Source organism: Martes martes (genome assembly GCF_963455335.1).
Source record: "Martes martes genome assembly, chromosome: 4".
In the NCBI taxonomy this organism is placed as follows: Eukaryota; Metazoa; Chordata; class Mammalia; order Carnivora; family Mustelidae; genus Martes; species Martes martes.
This window is the reverse complement of record NC_137891.1, coordinates 83,815,420-83,838,413: the sequence shown is the minus strand read 5'-3', so window position 1 is coordinate 83,838,413 and position 22,994 is coordinate 83,815,420. Positions and strand designations below refer to the sequence as shown.

Genomic DNA, 22,994 nt, shown 5'->3' with positions numbered 1-22,994 from the left:
AGTATTTAAAAAAATATTTTTGGTTTTAGCCCTTGTCACATAAATTAGTACATTATCATTATTATTATATTATTGTCATCTCCTACAGTCATTAACAGCTGAAAAGAAGATCATTACAGAAAAGAACCTCAGATTATCCCCTGGACCCAAGAAAGGTAATATTTTGTTGGTTTCTTGACAGAAAAGGCATAAGGCTAATATATCCTTCTTTGATTTATTCCCATAGTTTGGATAGGCTGTATATTTATGGTTTAAAAACATCAAAATGTAAAAAGGTAATTTTTGAGAAATCTCTCATCTTTGTCACCATCTACCCCATTTTTTCCTTGCCTCCCGTAGATAATAAAATTTTTTATGTATCCTTCCTGGGTTTATTGTTATCGGCAGAGCTCAGTAGGTTAGCTTAGGCTCCCAGGATTTTAAAAAATTCTAATTTGGGAAATATGGTTCTGAACTATGATAAAAGGATTATCATATTTCAGGCAGTGAAATTCTTACTTGGTGAATCAGTTAGGGAAATCTTCCAGATATAGACAGGAGGAAACTTTTAGAGTGTTTAAAGAAATAGGGTTGAATTTATCTCCTGCAACAAGAAGTTTAGGGAGTCAGGCCTGTTTTGAGTTCTGCAGCCTTAGTGTGGAGTTTATTCTTGCAGTCATGAGGTGGAAACTGAGTTCTCTGGGCCTAGTTCTCAGGAGGGCTGTAGGTTGTGAGGATTTTCTCCAAGTATACTTTTCTTCTGGGAAGGGATTCCCTCCCCAGGACCTCTACCTTTGGCCAGAACCTGTTATATAGGATCACTCTACAAAAGGGACTTCAGTGAAATTAAAGATTTTTAAATATCTGTATTGCTGCTTAAATAAAATTGGGTTTCTGATAGTAAGGAAGAAATACTAGGGAGACTGCTGGCTCTGCTGCCACACTTAGTGGGTAGGCAGGGAAAGTCCATGCTTGAGACCTTAGAGATCTCTTTTGGCTCCTTGGGGTTCTGACTGTGTAATCTTGGGAAAGAAGGTAAACACACTAAGCCTCAGTTTCTCCTTCTGAGAAATGCATAAAAGAATGTGTACCTCATTGGGTTATTATAAACCAAAAAAAAAAAAAGTAATAAAATGTCTATTTCAAAGGCTTGCACTTAGTAGTTGCTTAATTGATGGCAGTGATTGCTATGTCTGATGGCAAAAAGAGCTGTGTGAAAGCCTGCTAAAAATTATGCAGTCTGGGAAAACTTTCTGTGACTAAGAGCTATACAGTTATTTCACTAATATTTAGGGGGTTCTTTTAATGAAAAATAAAAATAAAATTTCCTCAATTCATAATTTCAAAAAACACTATGTAATAAACTGGCACATGTCTTTTGCAATTCCATATTCTTTTTTTTAAATTAACATGTAATATATTATTTGCCTCAGGGGTACAGGACTGTGAATCATCAGACTTACACATTTCACAGCACTCACCGTAGCACATACCCTCCCCAATGTCCATAACCCAGCCACCCTATCCCTAGCCCTCTACCCCCAGAAACCCTCAGTTGGTTTTGAGAGATTAAGAGTCTCTTATGGTTTGTCTCCCTCCCGATCCCATCTTGTTTCATTTTTTCCCTCCCTACTCACCTCGATCCCCGACCTTGCCTCTCAAATTCCTCATATCAGAGAGATCATATGATAATTGTCTTTCTCTCAGTGACTTATTTTGCTTAGCATAATACCCTCTAGTTCCATCCATGCCATTGCAAATGGCAAGATTTCATTTCTTTTGATGGCTGCATAGTATTCCTGTGTGTGTGTGTGTGTGTGTGTGTGTGTGTGTGTGTGTGTGTACACGTACATACCACATCTTTATCCATTCATCTGTTGATGGACATCTAGGATCTTTCCATGGTTTTGCTATTATGAACATTGCTGCTGTAAACATTTGGGTGCATGTGCCCCTTTGGATCCCTACATTTGTATCTTTAGGGTAAATACCCAGTAGTGCGATTGCTGGGTCATAGGGTAGCTCTATTTTCAACTTTTTGAGGAATCTCCAATATGTTTTCCAGAGTGGCGGCACTGGCTTGCAGTCACACCAACAGTGTAGGATGATTCCCCCCCCCCCTTTTTTTTCAATTTTAAAAATTGTTTATTTATTTTGTAAGAATGTACCCCTAATCCAAAGTAACTATGTTTTAAAAAATCGCGGGCCAAAAAATTTGTAAGAAACCCTTTCAGTTCAACCTAATAAAAATGATACCTAGAAAATATTCCACATTATTAAGTCTGTCTTTAAAAGTTCCGATCCTAAAGCATTCCTAAGGCACAGTGTTCCGAAAGGCATATGTGCTTCTGCTGGTGGTGCATGACGTACAAAGCATCCATGACTGGTTCCAAGGGAGCCCCAACAGGCACCGTGCTCCTGATGCCGTGGGACTGTGAGAGGAGAGTCAGACATAGGCCCCCAGGGCTGCGTGGAACTACGTGAGACACTGTACCAGCTGCTGGAACTTGGGCCTCTCCTCTGGATCTAAGGCCCAGCAACAAGCCATCACAGCAAATAGCTCATCAGGACAGTTGATTGGCTGGGCTATTCGATAACCATCTTTCAGGTATGCGGCCATCTCAAAGGGATCAATGTCCACATAGGGCGTCTGGCCCAGTGTCATGAGTTCCCACAGTGTCACTCCAAAGGCCCACACATCACTAGCACTGGAGAACTCATTATTATGTTTTCCAGAGTGGCTGCACCAGCTTGCATTCACACCAACAGTGTAGGACGATTCCCCTTTCTCCACATCCTCGCCAACATCTGTGGTTTTCTGACTTGTTAATTTTAGCCATTCTGACTGGTGTGAGGTGGTATCTCATTGTGGTTTTGATTTGTATTTCCCTGATGCCGAGTGATATGGAGCACTTTTTCATGTGTCTGTTGGCCATCTGGATGTCGTCTTTGCCGAAATGTCTCTTCATGTCTTCTATCCATTTCTTGATTGGATTATTTGTTCCTTGTGTGTTGAGTTTGATAAGTTCTTGATAGATTTTAGATACTAGCCCTTTATCTGATATGTCATGTGCGAATATCTTCTCCCATTCTGTCAGTTGTCTTGGTTTTATTGATTGTTTGTTTTGCTGTGCAAAAGCTTTTGAACTTGATGAAGTCCCAATAGTTCATTTTTGCCCTTGCTTCCCTTGCCTTTGGCGAAGTTTCCAGGAAGAAGTTGTTGTGGCTGAGTTCGAGGAGGTTGTTGCCTGTGTTCTCCTCAAGGATTGATGGATTCCTGTCTCACATTGAGGTCTTTCATCCATTTTGAGTCTGTTTTTGTGTGTGGTGTAAGGAAATGGTCCAGTTTGATTCTTCTGCTTGTGGCTGTCCAGTTTTCCCAACACCATTTGTTAAAGAGACTCTCTTTTACCATTAGATATTCTTTCCTGCTTTGTCAAAGATTAGTTGACCATAGAGTTGAGGGTCCATTTCTGGGCTCTCTATTCTGTTCCATTGATGTGTGTGTCTGTTTTTGGGCCAGTACCTACTATCTTGATGATTACAGCTTTGTAATAGAGCTTGAAGTCTGGAATTGTGATGCTGCCAGCTTTGGTTTTCTTCAGCATTCCTCTGGCTATTCGGGGTCTTTTCTGGTCCCATGTAAATTTTAGGATTATTTGTTCCATTTCTTAGAAAAAAGTTGATGGTTATTTTGATAGGGGTTACATGAAATATATAGATTGCTTTAGGTAGCACAGACATTTTCACAATATTTGTTCTTCCAGTCCAAGGGCATGGAGTGTTTTTCCATTCTTTTGCATCTTCCTCAATTTCTTTCATGAGTACGTTATAGTTTTCTGAGTACAGATTCTTTGCCTCTTTGGTTAGGTTTATTCCTAGGTATCTTATGGTTTTGGGTGCAGTTGTAAATGGGATAAAATTCTTAATTTCTCTTTCTTCTGTCTTGCTGTTGGTGTATAGAAATGCAACTGACTTCTGTGCATTGATTTTATTTATTTTATTTTTTTTAAAGATTTTTATTTATTTATTTGACAGACAGAGATCGCAAGCACACAGAGAGGCAGGCAGAGAGAGAAGGAGGGGAAGCAGGCTCTCTGCCGAGCAGAAAGCCCGATGTGGGGCTCGATCCCAGGACCCTGGGATCATGACCTGAGCCGAAGGCAGAGGCTTAACCGCCACCCAGGTGCCCTGTGCATTGATTTTATATCCTGACACTTCACTGAATTCCTGTATGAGTTCTGGCAGTTTTGGAGTGGATTCTTCTGGGTTTTCCACATAAAGTATCATATCATCTGCAAAAAGTGAGAGTCTGACTTCTTCTTTGCTGATTCAGATGCCTTTTATTTCTTTTTGTTGTCTGATTATCAAGGCTAGGACTTCTAGTACTATGTTGAGTAGCAGTGGAGATAGTGAACATCCCTACCCTGTTCCTGACCTTAGCGGAAAAGCTCTCAGTTTCCCTGTTGAGAATGATATTTGCTGTGGGTTTCTCATAGATGCCTTTGATGATACTGAGCTATACACCCTCTGTGCCTACACTGTGAAGAGTTTTGATCAAGAAAGGATGCTGTACTTTGTCAGATGCTTTTTTAAGCATCTATTGAGAGTATCATATGGTTCTTGTTCTCTCTTTTGTTAATGTATTGTATCACACTGATTGATTTGTGGATGCTGAGCCAACCTTGCAGCCCAGGAATAAATCCCACTCGGTCGTGGTGAATAATCCTGCTAATGTACTTTGGATCCAGTGGCTAGTATTTTGCTGAGAGTTTTTGCATCTGTGTTCATCAAGGATTTTGTTCTGTAATTCTCCTTTTTGTCTGGTTTTTGGGATCGAAGTAATGCTGGCCTCATCAGATGAGTTGTGAAGTTTTCCTTCCATTTCTATTTTTGGAATAGTTTCAGGAGAATAGGTATTAATTCTTCTTTAAATGTTTGGTAGAATTCTCCTGGGAAGCCATCTGGCCCTGGGCTCTTGTTTGTTGGGAGACTTTTAATGAGTGCTTCAATCTCCTTACTGGTTATGGGTCTGTTCAGGTTTTCTGTTTCTTCCTGGTTCAGTTTTGGTAGTTTATTTGTCTCTAGGAATGCATCCATTTCTTCCAGATGGTCAAATTTGCTGGCGTATAGTTGCTCATACTGTGTTCTTATAATTGTTTGTATTTCTTTGCTGTTGATTTTGATCTCTCCTCTTTCTTTCATGATTTTATTAATTTGGGTCCTTTCTCTTTCCTTTTTGATAAGTCTGGCCAGGGGTTTATCCATCTTATTGATTCTTTCAAAGAACCAGCTCCTAGTTTCGTTGATTTGTTCTCCTGTTCTTTTGGTTTCTGTTTCACTGATTTCTGCTCTCATCTTTATTATTTCTCTTCTCCTGCTGGGTTTAAGGCTTTCTTTGCTCCTTTAGGTGTAGAGTTAGGTTGTGTGCTTGAGCCCTTGTTTCTTGAGAAAGGCTTGTATTACTATATACTTTCCTCTTAGAACCACCTTTGTGGTGTCCCAAAGAATTTTGAACATTTGTGTTTTCATTTTGATTTGTTTCCATGAATTTTTAAAATTCTTCTTTAATGGGATGCCTGGGTGGCTCAGTTGGTTAAGCAGCTGCCTTCGGCTCAGGTCATGATCCCAGCGTCCTGGGATCGAGTCCCACATCGGGCTCCTTGCTCGGCAGGGAGCCTGCTTCTCCCTCTGCCTGCCACTCTGTCTGCTTGTGCTCACTCTCGCTCCTCTCTCTCTCTCTCTCTCTGACAAATAAATAAATAAATAAATCTTTAAAATTCTTCTTTAATTTCCTGGTTGACTCATTCATTCTTTAGTGGGATGCTCTTTAGCCTCCATGGATTTGAGTTCTTTCCAACTTTCTTCTTGTGATTGAGTTCTTGCTTCAGAGCATTGTGGTCTGAAGATATGCAGGGAATGTTCCCAGTCTTTTGGTACTGGTTGAGACCTGATTTGTGAACCAGGATGTGATCTATTCTGGAGAATGTTCCATGTGCACTAGAGAAGAATGTGTATTGTGTTGCTTTAGGATGGAATGTTCTAAATATATCTGTGATGTCCATCTAGTCCAGTGTGTCATTTAAAGCCTTTATTTCCTTGTTGATCTTTGCTTAGATGATCTGTCCATTTCAGTAAGGGGAGGCGTCTTAAAGTCCCCTACGATTATTTTATCATTGTTGATGTGTTTCTTTAGTTTTGTTATTAATTGGTTTATATAATTGGCTGCTCCCATGTTAGGGGCATAGATATTTAAAATTGGTAGATCTTCTTATTAGACAGACCCTTTAAGTATGATATAGTCTCTTTCCTCATCTCTTATTATACTCTTTGGCTTAAAATCTAACTTATCTGTTGTAAGGATAGGCATCGCAGCTTTCTTTTGATGTCTATTAGCATGGTACGTTGTTTACCACCCCCTCACTTTAAATCCAGAGGTGTCTTTGGGTCTAAAATGAATTTCCTGTAGATAGCACATTGATGAGTTTTGATTTTTTATCCATTGTGATACCCTGTGTCTTTTGATTGGGTCATTTAGTCCATTTCCATTCAGGGTAACTAATGAAGGGTATGTATTTAGTGCCATTGTATTGCTTGTAAGGTTTGTGTTACTGTATATTGCCTCTGTTCCTGTCTGGCCTATGTTACTTTTAGGCCCTCTCTTTGCTTAGAGGACCCCTTTGAATGTTTCCTGTAGGGCTGGTTTGGTGTTTGCAAATTATTTTAGTTTTTGTTTGTCCTGGAAGCTTTTTATCTCTCCATCTGTTTTCAATGACAGCCTAGGTGGATATAGTATTCTTGGCTGCATATTTTTCTCATTTAGTTCTCATAATATACCATGCCCATCCTTTCTGTCCTGCCAGGTCTCTGTGGATAGGTCTGCTGCCAGTCTAATATTTCTACTGTTGTATATTACAGACCTCTTGTCCCAAGCTGCTTTCAGGATTTTGTCTTTGTCAATAAGACTTGTGAGTCTTACTATTAGATGATGGGGTGTTGACCTATTTTTATTGATTTTGAGTTGGGTTCTCTGTGCCTCCTGGATTTTGATGTTTGTTCCCTTCCCCAGATTAGGGAATTCTGCTATATTTTGCTCTAATATGCCTTCTGCCCCTCTCTCTGTTTCTTCTTCTTCTGGGATCCCAATTATTCTAATATTGTTTTGTCTTATGGTATCACTTATCTCTCGAATTCTCCCCTTGTGGTCCAATAGTTGTTTGTCTCTCTTTTGCTCAGTTTCTTTATTCTCTGTCATTTGGTCTTCTATATCACTAATTCTCTCCTGCCTCATTAATCCTAGTGGTAAGAGCCTACATTTTTTATTGCATCTCATCAATAGCATTTTTTATTTCAACTTGGTTAGATTTAAGTTCTTTTATTTCTTCAGAAGGGATTTTATTTCTCCAGAAGGGGATTCACTAAATATTCCATGCTTTTTTCGAGCCCAGCTTGCATTATCATTATTCTGAACTCTAGTTCTGACATATTGCTAATGTGTTTATTGATTAGGTCCCTAGCTGTTGGGGCTGCCTCTTGTTCTTTTGTTCTTTTTTTTTTTTTTTTAAATTTGTGGTGAATTTTTCAGCCTTGTCATTTCATCCAGATAAGAATAGGTGAATGAGAGAACAAAATACAAAAAGGGGTAGCAACGATCCCAGAAAAATATATCAGCCAAATTAGAAGAGACCCAAAACCAGGGGGAGAAGGAGGGGCTAATAAATAAGTATTATATATGATATATATATCTGATATATATATATATTTTAGACTGGTGAATAGAACAGAACCACCCACTTATATTTTGGTCTGTATACGAAACTACCATCCAACATTTCGATGAAAGCAAAACATATATATACCAAAAAAGGGTAAACTCAATGAAGGGTAGTTATATGACTATAAAGTTGATAATTAAAAAAGATTCTAAAAAAGGAATTTTTAAGAAGTTGGTTGAAAAAAGAATGAAAAGAGGAAAGAATATGATCAGTCTAGATAGATACAAGAGCAAAGCCATGCACTAGATTTATGGTATATTTTGATTGTTGGACGAAATTGTGTCCCAATATTTTAAAGAAATAAAAAACATACATGTATACAAAAACTTAAGGTTAAATACAACAAGGGGATAAAATATGACTGTAACAATGAAAATTTTAAAAAGTTAAAAAGGTATTGATAAAATAGTTTAAAAATGTTGAAATTGGAAGGAGGAAAAGTTAATAGAAAAGAAATAGAATAAATCAGTAGTATAACAGAAAGGAAATAGAATAACAAAAAAATAAAATTATAAAAATTTACCTTTTGAAGACTAAAGGATCATAGGGAAAAAGCCATGAAGCCTACGTGTTGCTTTCCCCTAGCTCTGTAGTTCCACAGAGAACTTGGTCTTGGCTGGATGTTTTTGTTGATCTTGTTTGGGAGGGGCCTGCTTCAGTGATTCTCAAATGTCTTTTCCTGAGGAGGAATTGCACCCTCATTGCCAGGGGTCAGGCCAAGTAATCTGCTTGGGTTCGTTCTCGGTAGCTTTTGTTCTCTGAACTCTGTCTGTACCGCTTTAGAGGATGGGAATGAGGATGGTGGCCTCCAGATCTCCAGCCTATAGGAGCCGAAAGTTCAGGGCCCCACTCTTCAGTGCACCCTCAGAGAAAAGCAGTCAATCCCTCCCGTCTTCCTGGTTTCTGGCCACACTCCATGCTCACCCTGTATGTATCTGAGCGTTTCTTTCTCTGGCTCATGGTCCTGTTTGGGGTCTCCAATCCCAACAGATTCCTGCAGTGCGCTCCTGCCCTGCTCCTCCCAAATGAGGACGAGGGGGCATCTCCGGATCTGTCACTTGTGGGGTCCCTGCTCAAAGAGTAGTGGTCCGACTGTGCCTTGGATCATGGTTTAAGGTAATCCCGTGGTGAAAGCCCACTTTTCAGCTCCATCTTTACAGCTAACTTCCCCGATCCCATAACTGTGATCCCGTATCTGTGAGCTCTGTCACCCTCAGACACCCCTGGTCTTTTTGTGTCCCTGTGAGTCCTGACACCACACTGTCCCAGCAAGGGCTGCATCCCCTCCCCTGCTTTGCCTCTGGAGCAACGTCCTTCAGTGGAGCAGACTTCTATAAAATCCAAATTTGTGCTCTACTGCTCTCTCACTTGCCAGGATCTGGCCTTTCCCTGCCACAGTCTATCTTCCCAGTGCTTCAGATTCATTTTGCAAGTCCTACCTTCTGGAAAGTAGTCAATTTTCTGTTCCTAGAATTGTTTCTCCTCTTCTCTTGTATCTCCTATTGAGTTTGTGGGTGTTCAGAATGGTTTGATAACCATCTAGGTGAACTTCTGGGACCTGATGATATTTAAGTCTCTTACTGCTTCGCCATCTTGCTCCTCTAATTCCATCATCTTCTGATGGAACTGTAGAATTTAACTTTTCTTATTATTAGTGCCAAATGATGTGATTTTCAAAGATCAATTTAATTCTGATTTCTATCATAGTATATGTAGAAAAGATTTTCTTTTACAGGTGTGGTTGTTATTTTGTTGGTGAATTTAAGTAAGTATAGCCATATTCAACTTGAGGAAAAAAGGAAATATAAAATAAGCTCTGAACTTGTGTTTAATTTTATTTATTTATTTGACAGAGAGAGAGGTCACAAGTAGGCAGAGAGGCAGCCAGGGAGAGAGGAAGAGAAGCAGGCTCCCTGCCGAGCAGAGAGCCCGATGTGGGGCTCGATCCCAGGACTCTGGGATCATGACCTGAGCCGAAGGCAGAGGCTTTAACCCACTGAGCCACCCAGGTGCCCCTGAACTTGTGTTTAATTACAGAAAGATCTTTTGCGATGGTTTCCCTGTGCCAATATATATTCAACCCACCCTCCTGTTCTTTGGACTTCAGAGAATGATCAGTATATTCTGAAAGGCTGAAAGAGCTTGCAGCAATGTATAATTACTGTATTTACAGCATAAGTGCCTGTTGAGGCAAGAAAATATTGTTAAAAATTTAACAAAAACTGGTAAACAGAAATAGGAATGAGGGTCTCAAGGTATTTCCTAGAACTGGCTCATTTTTAAAATAGTATCTTTTTTTTTTTTTTAATTTCCTTTTTAGTGCAGGAGAGAGGGGGTGGGGCAGAGGGAGAGAGAGAATTTTAAGCAGGGTCTATTCCCCTTGTGGAGCTGTACATGGGCCTTGATCTCATGACTCTGAGATCATGACCTAAGCTGGAACCAAGAGTTGGACACTCAACTGACTGAGCCACCCAGATGCCCCAATAGTAGCCTTTTTTGGTTTGTTTGTTTCAAACGAATTTATTTATTTATCTGACAGAGAGGGAGAATAAGTAGGCAGAGAGGCAGGCAGAGAGAGGGGGGACAGAGAGCCTGATGCGGGGCTCAATACTAGGAGCCCTGAGGTCATGACCTGAGCTGAAGGCAGAGGCTGAACCCACTCAGCCACCCAGATGCCCCCCAATTGTAGCTTGTAAGGTATTAATTTCAGACATAATATTAACAGAAGTTTTAGGCTGGGAAGTAGTATTTTTGTGAGAGCTGGGAAGGAGAAGTGGGAGAACATACTTTTGCAGAGTGTGCACAAAAGGAGAGATATGTCTCTGTGTCTCTCTTTCCTCAACTGTAAGACACTGTAACTGGAGAAGACTGAATAGGGCAGGAAACAGGCAATGGAAAGGAGTGGGAAAAGGAAGACAAAAGATTATACACTTGAAAATAAGAGCCTGGAGCCCTTATAGATGATTTTCTTTGAAAAGTAGAACTTAAATATATATACTTTTTTACCTAATAATATAACATATGATAAAAAAATATATATTTTTTACCAAAGTGAAAGGTTTTTTTTCCTTAAAAAGGTTTTTTTTTTCCTTAAAAGCCATACAGATTTTTTTCTTAAAATTTTTGTTTTTGAGGTCAGAAATGCCTGCTCCTTGAGAGGTGTCACTAAATTTTTTTGTTGTTGTTGTTATATTTGTTGAATTGCTTTTCTCCTCTTTGTACCATTTGTTTCCAAAGGGCAGAGCTTTCTTTGTTGCTCTTCTGTATATCCTAGGTGTAGTAGTTTGCCAGGGCTGCCATGATAAAATACCAGTAATAAAGTGTGCAAACTGGGTTGTGTGAATATCAGAAACTTATTATCTCACAGTTCTAGAGGCTACTTGAGTCCAAAATGATGGTATTAGCAGGATTAGTTCCTTCTAGGATCTGCTCTAGGGTTCTTTTCTTGTCTTGTAATGGTTGTGTTTCCATGTGTTTCTTCACTCTCTGTGTGTCTTCACTTTCCATGTGTCTTCCTTTTCCCACTCCTTGCGTGTGTCCAAATTTTTCCTTTCCTATAAGGACACTTGTCCTATTGGAATAACTTGATCACCTCTGTAAAGACCCTATCTCCAAATAATCACATTCTGGGATACTGGAGTGTTAGAACTTTAACATGTGAAGGACCTTTGAGGTAACACAGTTCAGCCTGTAATACCACATGCTAGCACAATGCCTGGCTTGCAAAGGGCACTCATAAATGTTTACCTGTTGTAGCTATTCTCATAGTCTAGCTGATATCCTTCCTAGAATTTCACTGGACTAGGTCTTGATTTCAAGGGTACCCTTCAACAAATAAAATGAGTTGATATTAAATTCCTGGTAGTGGTTTTATCTGCATAAATCATGTAAAGTTTCTGTAATTCATGGATTATGAATTCCATGAATTCATTATATAATCTGAAAGCAGTGATAACTTTCCTTCCTTCCTGTCTTAGGCTGATCACACTAATAGACCAATAGACTAGTAATAGACCAGTAATAGCATAGACTAAGTAGCTTATAAATGGCAGAAATTGGTCCAGAATATTCAGAATATAATATACACATAATAATATCAGGATATTCAGTGTGTGGTGAAGACTCACTTCCAGGCTCATGACTCTACCATCTTGCCGTCGACTCACATGGAGGAAGGGGCCAGGAATCTCTCTGGAGGCTTCTTATATAGAGCACTAATCCCATGAGGGCTCCACCCTCATGACCTAACCACCTCCAGAGTCCCTACCTCTTAATCCCACACACTGGGGACTAAGTTTCAGCACTGCGATTTTTTTTTTCCTAAACTTTATTTATTTATTTGACAGAGAGAGACAGCAAGAGAGGGAATACAAGCAGGGGGCGTGGGAGAGGAAGAATCAGGCTCCCCGCTGAGCTAGGAGCCCTACCTGACCAGACTCTGGGATCATGACCTGAGACAAAGGCAGATGCTTAACAATCGAGCCACCCAGGTGCCCCAGAACTGTGAATTTTAAGGGATACAAACATTCTCTCCTTCTGTCATATTCCACTCTTTCCTTTTCAGTTTACTATTCCAGATGCATAATAATAAAAGGGACTGATATGATAATATCTTTTGTAAGTAAATGCACAGCTTAGTTTTTATTAGCTATTTAAATCAATATGGATGAAGTTTAGTTTATTTTTAATTTTATGTTTTGAAGGTAGACAGGTTTAGTAATTCTAGATGTTCATGGCACCAAGTAAGTGTTTAGTAAATGTTTGTAATTATTTAATGCTTTTGTGCCTGTGTAAGTGCTGTTTTTTAGACATCATTTTGTCAGTGAATCTGTTTTCCTGATGAACACATATTGGAGCACTTGCTTTTTTTTGTGCCACTGTTATAGTGTGACATACCTCGAATTTAATAGTTAATTTTTCTTTTTATGATTTGTGTTTTAGACCATGCATTCTTTGAGAGAGAAGTTTTCTTATTTTTCTGTTTCCTTAAGACTTACTTTATCAGTTGTTATGTAAATATGTATTGAATGAAACCATTTAACTTCTAAGCCTATTTCCTCTACTATAGAACTTGAATTATAATTTTAACCTCTTAATCTCATTGAAATACCTCTAAGAGACTTTTTTAAGTTTTAGCATTGTAACTAAATTGTAAACATAAGCAGAAAAAATTATTTTTTTTTAGGTGTATATTCCTTTTCTGATCACTGTTAGTGACGTTTCCTCTCAGCTTCCTGTTACTTCAAGATGGAATAGCCCCATTCTTTCTAGGTTTCCTATTAGAATGACAAAGTAAAAAATGGTGACAACACTGAAATGCTGTCAGTAATATGGAGAAACTGATACGTTACTGATAGGATTGTAAAATGGTACAGCCACTCTGGAAAAGTTTGGCAGTTTATAAAACTAAACATGAAATTACCACACAACCTGTGAATTGCCCTTTGACATTTATCCCAGAGAATGAAAATTACTTCACATAAAACCCTGTGTACAATGTTCATAGCGGCTTTATTCGTAATAGCCCCAAACTAGAAACAACACGGATACCCTTTAGTGGGTGAATGGATAAACTACGGTGCATACATGTCATGTAATAATACTTAGTAGTGGAAAGTATTGATACACAGAACAACTTGGTTGAATGTCAAAGGAGTTATGCTGAGTAAAAGAAGCCAATCCTGAAGTGTCAGATAGTATGATTCCATTTATATATCAATCTTGAAATGACAAAATTACAAAAATGCAAAGCTAATTTGTTGCTAGACGTTGAGAATTGGGTAAGAGGGTGGCTAAGATGTGGCTTTATAAAAGTAATGCAAGATATTCTCATGGTGATGGAATTGTTTTGTGTCTTGTAGGTATCAGAATCAATATTCTAGTTGTGATGTTGCACTATAGTTTTGCAGATTGTTACCATTGAAGGAACTGGATAAAGCATACAAGGGCTCTCTCTATTGTTTTTTTTTTTTTACAACTGTATGTGGATCTACTGTTACCTCAAAATGACAAATTTAGTTAAAAGAGTTTATTAAGTGTTTTTAAGCACATTGTAGCTACTAGGACTCCTAATATGATACAGGAGGCACGCAGAAGCATTTCTCTTGTACATAAATACTGGTTATATGGTTTGTTTTGTGTTTTGTCTTGTTCTTTTGGTTTCATCAATTATTCTAGAAAGTTATAGTTGTATAATTAGTTCAAGGTTTTTTTTTTTTTGAATTTTCATTTGTGCTATAGTCATTTTCCTTTTTTTTTTTTAAACTTAATTAGTTCTTGTTTCTTCATAAATTTCATTTTAATTCAAAGAATCTTAGGTTCCACATAGAACTTTACACAGGCTGATCTGATATAAGACATGGCTTTCACTATCATCAGAATTTTGTTATTTGTGACTTTGACAGAGTAACATGTATAAAATTTCATTCTGGCAAATAACTATATCAGTTGAATATGTTGTTATACATTTTTTTTTTCTTTAACAGAAAGTACTGCATCTAAGAGTACCAGTGAGCTAAAAGATATAACATGGAGTTCCAGTGAAAGTGATCTGTCTGATGAAGATAAAACAGTTTTTAAGTCACAGAGATATAATGGACATGGTTCTGGAATAGACAGGTTTTGTACCAGGAACAGGAATATTTCATGTCCGGAAGATGGGGCCAGTGAAGGTAAATTGATAATTTGATAAGAAATCCTCTTTTTGTTTTATATTGGGCTCAATATTGGAGAAAACTTCATTCCTTTTCTAACAGTATTAGTGAGGACCATACTGAGTCTTTTCCTCTATGCTCAGTCCTTTATAAACATTTCCTCGTTTAGTATTTTTCACAACAAATCTAAGAGCTAACTATTACAAGTATTATTTTTATAGCTAACAACTTAAGTTTGTTGTTGTTAGCTTCCAAGTGTCTGAATTTCTTCCAGATTTTTTCTTGTGATTGAGTTCCAGTTTCAAAGCACTGTGGTCTGAGAATATGCTGGGAATAATCTCAGTCTTTTGGTATCGGTTGAGCCCTGATTTGTGACCCAGTATGTGGTGTATTTTGGAGAAAGTTACATGTGTGCTCGAGAAGAATGAGTATTTTGTTCTTTTAGGGTGGAATGTTCTGTATATTTCTTTGAGGTCCATCAAATCTCTTGTTTCTTTGTTGATATTCTGCTTAGATAATCTGCCTGTTGCTAAGAGTGGACTGTTAAGATCCCCTACAATTAACGTATTGTTATCAGTATGTCTCTTTATTTTGATTAACAGTTGGCTTATGTAGTTGGCTGCTCCCATGTTGGGGGCATAGATATTTGCAATTGTTAGTTCTTGTTGGATAGACCCTTTAAGAATGATATAGTGTCCTTCTGTATCTCTGACTACAGTCTTTAGCTGAAAATCTAATTTGTCAGATATGAGGATTGCTACCCCAGCTTTCTTTTGCAGTCCATTAGCATGAAAGAGAGATGTTTTCTATCCCTTCACTTTCAGTCTGGATGTATCTTTAGGTTCAAAATGAGTCTCTTGTAGTCAGCATATGGATGGTTCCTGTCTTTTTATCCAATCTACAACCCTGTGCCATTTTATGGGAGCATTTAGGCCATTCACCTTGAGAGTGATTATTGAAGGATACGTTTTTATTGTCATCATGTTTCCTGTAAGGTTCTTGTTTCTATAGATTGTCTCTGTAATTTTTGTTCTACATCACTCTTGGGGTCTTTCTTCTCTTATAGAACTCCCCTTAGCATTTCTTTCAGGGCTGGGTTAGTGGTCACATATTCCTTCAGTTTTTGCTGGTCTTAGAAGCTCTTTCTCTCTCCGTCCATCTATCCATCCATCTCTGTCCAAATAAATGATAGCCTTGCTGGATAGAGTATTCTTGACTGCATGTTCTTCTCATTTAGTATCCTGAATATATCTTGCCAGCCCTTTCTGGCTTGCCAGATTTCTGTGGACAGGTCTGACGTTATTTTGATGATCCTCCCTCTGTACATAAGGAATCTCTTCCCAGTAGCTGACCTTAAGATGTTTTACCTGGTTTAAGGTTCACGAGTTTCAGTATCACATGACTGGGGGTCCGTCTGCCCTCCTTGATCTTGGGGGGTGTTCTCTCTGCCTCTAGGACATGAACAATTGTTTGATTCCCTAGATTGGGAAGTTTGCAGGTATGATTTGCTCAAATATATCTTCTAGTCCTCTCACTATCTCCAGCCCCTCAGGGATCCCAATAATTCTGACACTGGAACATTTCATGATGTCATTTTTTTCTCTAATTCTGTTTTCATGGACTCTAAGTTGTTTGTTCCAGGCCTTTTCCTCATCCTTCTTTTCTATTAGTTTGTCCTCTAGATCACTAATTTATTCTTCTGCCTCATTTACCCCAGTTGTTAGAGTATCTAGATTAGATTGGATGTCATTGATGGCATTTTAAAATTCTGCCAGATGAGCTCTCACTTCTGCCCTTAGAGAATCTATGTTGTCATTAGTGTTTTTTTCCAACCTAGCTATTGTCTGCATAACTGTTACCCTGAAGTCTATTTCTGATGTCTTGCTTATATCCATATCCTTTAATTCTGTTGCAGAGGTCACAGCTTCTGAATTTTTCCCGTGTTGGGGATTCCTCCTCCTAGTCATTCTGGTCAAGGGTGGTTGAGGGAATGTACAGAGTTCAAAGTATTGACCACAACCCAAGCAAATGCACCTGTTTTATAGGGACCTTAGGGTTGTTAGCCTCTTGTTCTTTCAGCCTGTCTTGTGGCTGAAGGTCAGAAGGTCCTGCTGCACTGTTACTCAGGCAACCCTGTTTGGGTAGAATTGCCCTGCCCCCTGTGGGGGATATGGGCTTAGTGAAAACTGGTTTTGGGGGGGCTTTTGTTTTCTGTCAGAGCAGAAGTGACTTTATCCAGTCTTCTGTCTCAGAACAGAGAGATCACAGTCTGTTCTCCAGAAAGCCCTACAGGCCACACTGTCTCTGTTTTTGTCTTTGCTGCTGAAAACCCCAGCGTCCTGGGTTGTGTGCCCCACAGCAGCACTCCTAGCGGTCACTTCCAGGTCCAGGCACGTCTGTGCCCTTTGTGCTTCTAAAACCACCAGCTACCTCCAGTTCACAGGTCTGCCTCCAGAGCTCCAGGTTTCAGTCTGGGGGGCTGCCCTAAAGGCCTTTCCCCGAGGCTACCAGTCTGCGAGTTCGTGCCCTGTCCCCAGCATGGGACGCTTTTGGGCTCCTGTGTTATTTCACCTTCCCAGGGACATTGCTTTTGATAGCTCCCTCCCCTTTCCACTTATCATCCAGTATCTGCCCACAGAATCATGGCTCCCTGCTTCATACTTCAAAACCAGCCACTGGGGATATTCTGTTGGTATAGATCCTGATAGATCTTCTTGCTTCTCAGGCTGATTTCATGGGTGTTCAGAGTGGTCTGGTAGATATCCAGCTTAATTCAGGGGACTGGTTGAAATAGGGTCCCCTGCTTCTCTGCCATTTTGGCCCCTGTTTTTGACAGTTTAAAACAAGGTTTCCCAAACTTGTCACTAATGCCATTTGGGGCCAGAAAACTCTTTGTGTGGGAGAGAGGGCTTTCCTGTGCAGCATAGGGTGATTAGCAGCATTTCTGGCTTCCGTTCACTAGTGACAGCTCTGCCAGCCCCAGTTGTTGTTGTTGTTGTTTAAGATTTTATTCGTTTGTTTGTTAGAGAGAGAGAAAGTGTGTGCATACACACAAGTAGGGGGAGTGGCAGGCAGGAGGAGAAGGCTCCCAACTGATGTAGGTAGGACTCAATTCCAGGACTCTGGGATCATGACCTGAGCCAGAGGCAGATGCTTAACTGACTGAGCCACCCAGGAATCCCTCCCCTAGCTTTAGTTGTCACAGCTAAAAATGTCTCCAGTTGTTGTCAGATGTCCGCAGAAGGGCAGAATCATCCTGAGTTGAGAACCGTAGACTTAGAATTAGCAAAATCATGTCTTTTTATAGTTTTTAGAGTATATAGCTCATCTAGAGTATTTAGAAGTCTTAATGCTTTCAAAATAACCTTCATATGAGTTGGTTACTTGGTTAAGGTTATGTTTATACAGACAAACCCTGTGGGAAGGGATTATATACCTTTGGCCACTTTGTATGCCATCTTGGTAACTACCAGTTCACATTCTAGTAATAAATAGGTGAGGTGGTATTTTAAGGTTATACATAAGCTTACAGGGCTTATTTTATTAATTCAACCATATGAAATGAAATTAGTTGTTTGGTAACTCTTGGTCTTTACATATCTAAGAACATTTTGTTATTAAAAACTATGTTTTTTTGTTGGTGGATAGTATGCTATGTGAAGTACATTAAAACTGCTATTAAAATTGTCTATGTCTTTCTATTAAAAGACATAGTAGTTTTCAAAATTCTGAGAATGGAAAGGTGCTTTGAGCTAATTACTTTGAAATGTGTTAACAAATTGTTGACTTTTCTTAAGCAAGTTGACTATTAGGTAACAAGTACATGATCCCTTTGATCCCTTTGAGTGTATCTAATCATGTGTGTAACTGCTGGCTTATCTTTCTCTTCTCTGTTCCTTTTCTGTCTCCTCCTCCCCTCACTGCTTTTTACCCTTAATTACTGTTTATCAGTTTCTTCTTATACCTCACACACTTGGCTGGATATGATGTATGTTATTTTCTTTTTTAATCTACTATATCTTTTATCTACTATATGTACTATATTTTGTGAGCTGAGTACCCTCATTTTACAGAAGGAATTTGGGACTCAGAGAAGTCAAATCACTTACCCGGAGTCAAATAGTTAACAAGTGTGCCAATTAATATTTATAGTTAGGATGTCTAACTTCAGTGCTGTGTGCTTCAACACTGTTCTGGTGCTTAGGAGACTTGGCTTCTTATCAGAATTACCAGGTGAGGTTTTTGTTTTTGTTTTTGTTTTTGTTTTACATTTCTTTTCAGTGTTCCAGAATTCATTGTTTACGCACCATGCCCAGTGCTCCATGCAGTATGTTCCCTCCATAATACCCATCACCAGGCTCATCCAGCCTCCCACCCCCCACCCCTCTAAAACCCTCAGATTGTTTTCAGAGTCCATAGTCTCTCATGATTCGTCTCCCCCTCCAATTTCCCTGAACTCCCTTCTCCTCTCCATCTACCAGGTGAGTTTTAAACACAGTATACCTAGACCTCCTTCTACTTATATTGGATTAGAGTCTCTGGGCCTTAAGGCCCAGAATTGTGATTGAGAGGGAAGAGCCCTGAATTAAAATTGTCAAAATCTTTTCTTCTTTAAAAAAAAAATATTCCCCCTCCATTTGTCTATTTTTGTAACTTTGAAAAAGCTTCTTAACTTTTTGGAGACTCAGTTTCTTCATCAGTAATTGTCTTGCCTGCTTCATAAAATTATTGTGAAGAATGAAAGGTCTTATTAGTTTGGGTTGTGGTATATCATTTTATAGCACTCAGAAGCTGCAGTGTAAGTGTTATTCATCGATGGGCTTCTCCAGGGTAGGAACAGTGTTCTGTATTATCTCCTGTGTTTGTTTGTTTTGGTATTTTATTTTATTTTTTTTTAAAGATTTTATTTATTTATTTGACAGAGCGAGATCAGAAGTAGGCAGAGAGGCAGGCAGAGAGAGAGAGGAGGAAGCAGGCTCCCTGCCGAGCAGAGAGCCCGATGTGGGGCTCGATCCCAGGACCCTGAGATCATGACCTGAGCCGAAGGCAGAGGCTTAACCCACTGAGCCACCCAGGCGCCCTTGTTTTGGTATTTTAAGTGTCTAGGATGATGTAGTAGGCTCTCTGTAGCACTGCTTTTACTGAATGAATGAGGAACAAATGGACAAATGCTAAAAAAGTACAATAGCTCTGGGGACACTTGCATTCCTCAGAGCTCTACCTTTCCCTTGGCTTTCTGCTGTGATGCTTCAGCAAGCTGGAGAATTTATGTGTTCCATTGCCTGGCTTCCATGAGTAAATGTGTTACATGTGGTATTTCCCTGCCATTCTCTAATGGTAAGAGTGGTTGCTGCAGTTATTTTACTGCCATTATGTGTCTACTTCTCCCAGACTAGTCTGACCTCCAGTCTTTTATAATCACTGTAGTGGACTTTTATCTTCTGGAACAACAGTATCAGAAAAAAGAAGACTTATATTTTTGTTTGCTTTATTCCATACTTTTATCTTTAGCTTAAATTTTTCTTTTCTTCTTCTTCTTTTTTTTTTGGTTTTATTTTGAATTCCCTTTCAGGTATTAAAGCTAGTAAGTTATTTTTAATATTACTTCTATCTGGAAATAAGATTGTTGCTAGTATACCTCTGAAATAGGGTCAAGATATCTTTCTAGCCCTCTGAGTTGCTGAAGTATCCATGAGGGAATGCTTGGGCATTGTACTATAGGAAAGGTTTATCTTACATGCCTCAGAGATACCTCAGAGATTAATTTACCCTGATAGCTACTTTTATTTCTTTAAAAATAGATTAAATTTGGTTATTTGATATATGAAAATAATTTAACTTCCAAATTAAATTTTGTAAAAGTAGCACCTAGATAACAATGCTTATAAAGTAAACTAAAAACTAAATTTCCTTGTTTTTTTAAAACTTGATGCAAAATCTGTAAAAAAAAGTTTTAGGTGAAAATTCGTTAAGAAGTCTGTTAACAAGAGACTGATTAAAGGGACCCCTGGGTGGCTGAGTTGTTGAGCATCTGTCTTTGGCTCAGGTCCTGGGATTAAGCCCCTGGGATTCCTGCCCAGCAGGAAGTCTACTTCTCCCTCTCCCACTCCCCTGCTCATATTCCCTCCCCCACTGCCTCTCTGTCAAATAAATAAATAAAATCTTTTTTTTTTTTTTTAAGGATACTGATTAAATAAACTGTGGGTCAGCTATGCAGTGGAATACTATGTTGTAGAAAAGAATGAGGATACCCTGTTACTGATATGGAAAACCTCTGTTAAGTTTAAAAAAAAAAAGTGTATCAGAAAGAAGGAAAAAAAATTATATTTTATTTCCTTGAACATGCTGGAAAAACCCTAGAAAGATACAAAAATAACTAATAAAAGTAGTTACCTCAGAATTGTGGTAGGGGTGATAGGAGAAACAGGATGGCTAGAGATAAGAGTAGGAGTGTAGTTTTCACAGTCTTTTTTTTTTTTTTTTTTTTTTTTTTTTTAAAGATTTTATTTATTTATTTGACAGATCACAAGTAGGCAGAGAGGCAGGCAGAGAGAGAGGAGAAAGCAGGCTCCCCGCGGAGCAGAGAGCCCGATGTGGGGCTCGATCCCAGGACCCTGGGATCATGACCTGAGCCGAAGGCAGAGGCTTCAACCCACTGAGCCACCCAGGCGCCCCTTCACAGTCTTTTAATATATATTTTAAAAATTACTCAGCAATATGTATGTTTTTAACTACTGAGAATAAAGAAAATAGATTAAGAAACATTAAGGATATATACAATTGTTTAAAATTGTGTTTTTTAGATGAACTACAATTTATTAACTGGGAGATTGACAGTGACAGGGAAGATACTAGTGAGTATAATGAATTTGAAGATGGTGAGAGTGTTGTGGAAATATCAGACTGTGCTTCTTGTTCAAGCAATCATTCTTTGACTAGCGAAGAGAGTCCCTCTGAGTTTGAAAAGGTAAGAACCAGTTGTCTCAAAATTCTGGTTATGACATTTGTTAATCATAGCCTTTCGGTGTTTCATTTTTAACTCCTTTTTCCAGGGCAGTCACTTTTGACTCTTAGTGATTCTTTCATTATTTACCTCCTTGTCTCTAAATAACATGCTTATAATGCGCTTATAAACATGGGTAACATGGATAACCCACTCCTCATGGGTAACATGGGTAACCTACTCCTCCTCACCCACTCCCTGCACCTGCTACATACTGAACTTTTTCCATTCCTCCATTCTCTCAGGACACATGTATCAAGATTTGGTTAGATTAGTATTTAGCATTGTATAATATTCATAACCAAGGTAAATGTTAATTATGATTATTTTTCCTTCACAACTTTTCATTTTCCTTGGAGTTAATTATTTTGGGTTTTTGTTTGCCTAACTTTATATGTGCTGCCGAAGCGAGCACTGCCTAACTTTATTTATTGTTAATAAAACTACGTTTTTTGCCATTGTTTAGCTCTCCTGTTAAGGTTTTCAGGCAAAGTAGGCAGTCCAGCTGTTTTGTCTTTTTGGAGAGCTCATTCCCACAACCTCCTAGCTGCTCTAATTTGAACTCATCCTCTCTGCTTTGTGGATTTAGCTACCCTTACATCTCTCTTCACCATCTTCCTGGTAATTCCCTTCACTTCTTTCTAATGTAGAGCAATTTTATCCTGGATTCCATGTCTTCCTCTTTCTTGGTTCACCCTCAGTATGATTGAGGACATCTTCTAGTAGCTTTCAAGAGAGGATTTATGGAAGATAAATGGCATGTCAGAAGATGAGTTTATCACACTTTGATAAGTGGATGGCAATTTAAATAGAATTTTAGGTTGGAAATTATTTTTCTTCAGAATTTTGAAGGCATTATTTCATTGTCTTCTAGTTCCAGAGTTGCTCTTAAGAAGCCTAAAGCTATTCTCATTCTTGATTTTTTCTTTTTAAGATTTATTTATTTGAGGAAGGTGTGGGGAGGGGCAGGAGAGGGAGAGAGAGAATTCCAAGCAGACTTTGTGCTGAGCAGAGAGCTCAGTCCTGGGACTCTTACATGATGACCTGAGCTGAAATCAAGAGTCAGCTGTTCAACTGTCTGAACTACCCAGGGTCCCCTCTCATTCTTGATTTTTTTAATACTTCTTCTTTATTACTTCTTTTAAGCAGTGTGATTGTGATATGCCTACAGGTGGTTTTCTGCTTGGAGTTTATCAAGCTTTTTGAGTATGTGGTGAATCTGCTCCAAGTCCATGTTGAAGTTCGGTAATTCACTATGAGGACTCTCAGCATTTAGTGTACAATCTCAGGGCTATGATTTATTATAGTGAAACAATACAAAGCAAAATCAGTAATCTTTCAAGAGTTCTATTCCAGTGGAGTCACACAAGGTATGCTTAATTGCTCTAGCAATGAGTTTTTGATAATGTCTGTAAAATGTTGCCTGCCAGGGGAGCTCATTGGTGACTCAATGCCCAGACTTTCTGTTGGGGGATGGTAAAGTAGACACTCTCTCTGCCTTGCATGTACTGGAATTTCAGATTTCAAGAAGGAAAATAGGTATTCAGCCCAAGCCATAGGGTCTATTCTTTTTAATGCAAGCTC

At 38.8% G+C, this 22,994-nt stretch overlaps 1 protein-coding gene across 2 annotated transcripts in view; it reads left to right on the top strand.

Annotated features, from left to right (window-relative positions):
- The window catches only part of SPIDR (scaffold protein involved in DNA repair), a 564,249-nt gene that overhangs the window by 82,847 nt on the left and 458,408 nt on the right, over positions 1-22,994 (top strand). For both annotated transcript variants that reach the window (XM_080801921.1, XM_080801922.1), the window contains exons 3-5: positions 89-155; positions 14,240-14,425; positions 21,211-21,374. In XM_080801921.1, coding sequence (XP_080658047.1) covers positions 89-155; positions 14,240-14,425; positions 21,211-21,374 — 417 coding nt within the window. The remainder of the gene's footprint in view (positions 1-88; positions 156-14,239; positions 14,426-21,210; positions 21,375-22,994) is intronic.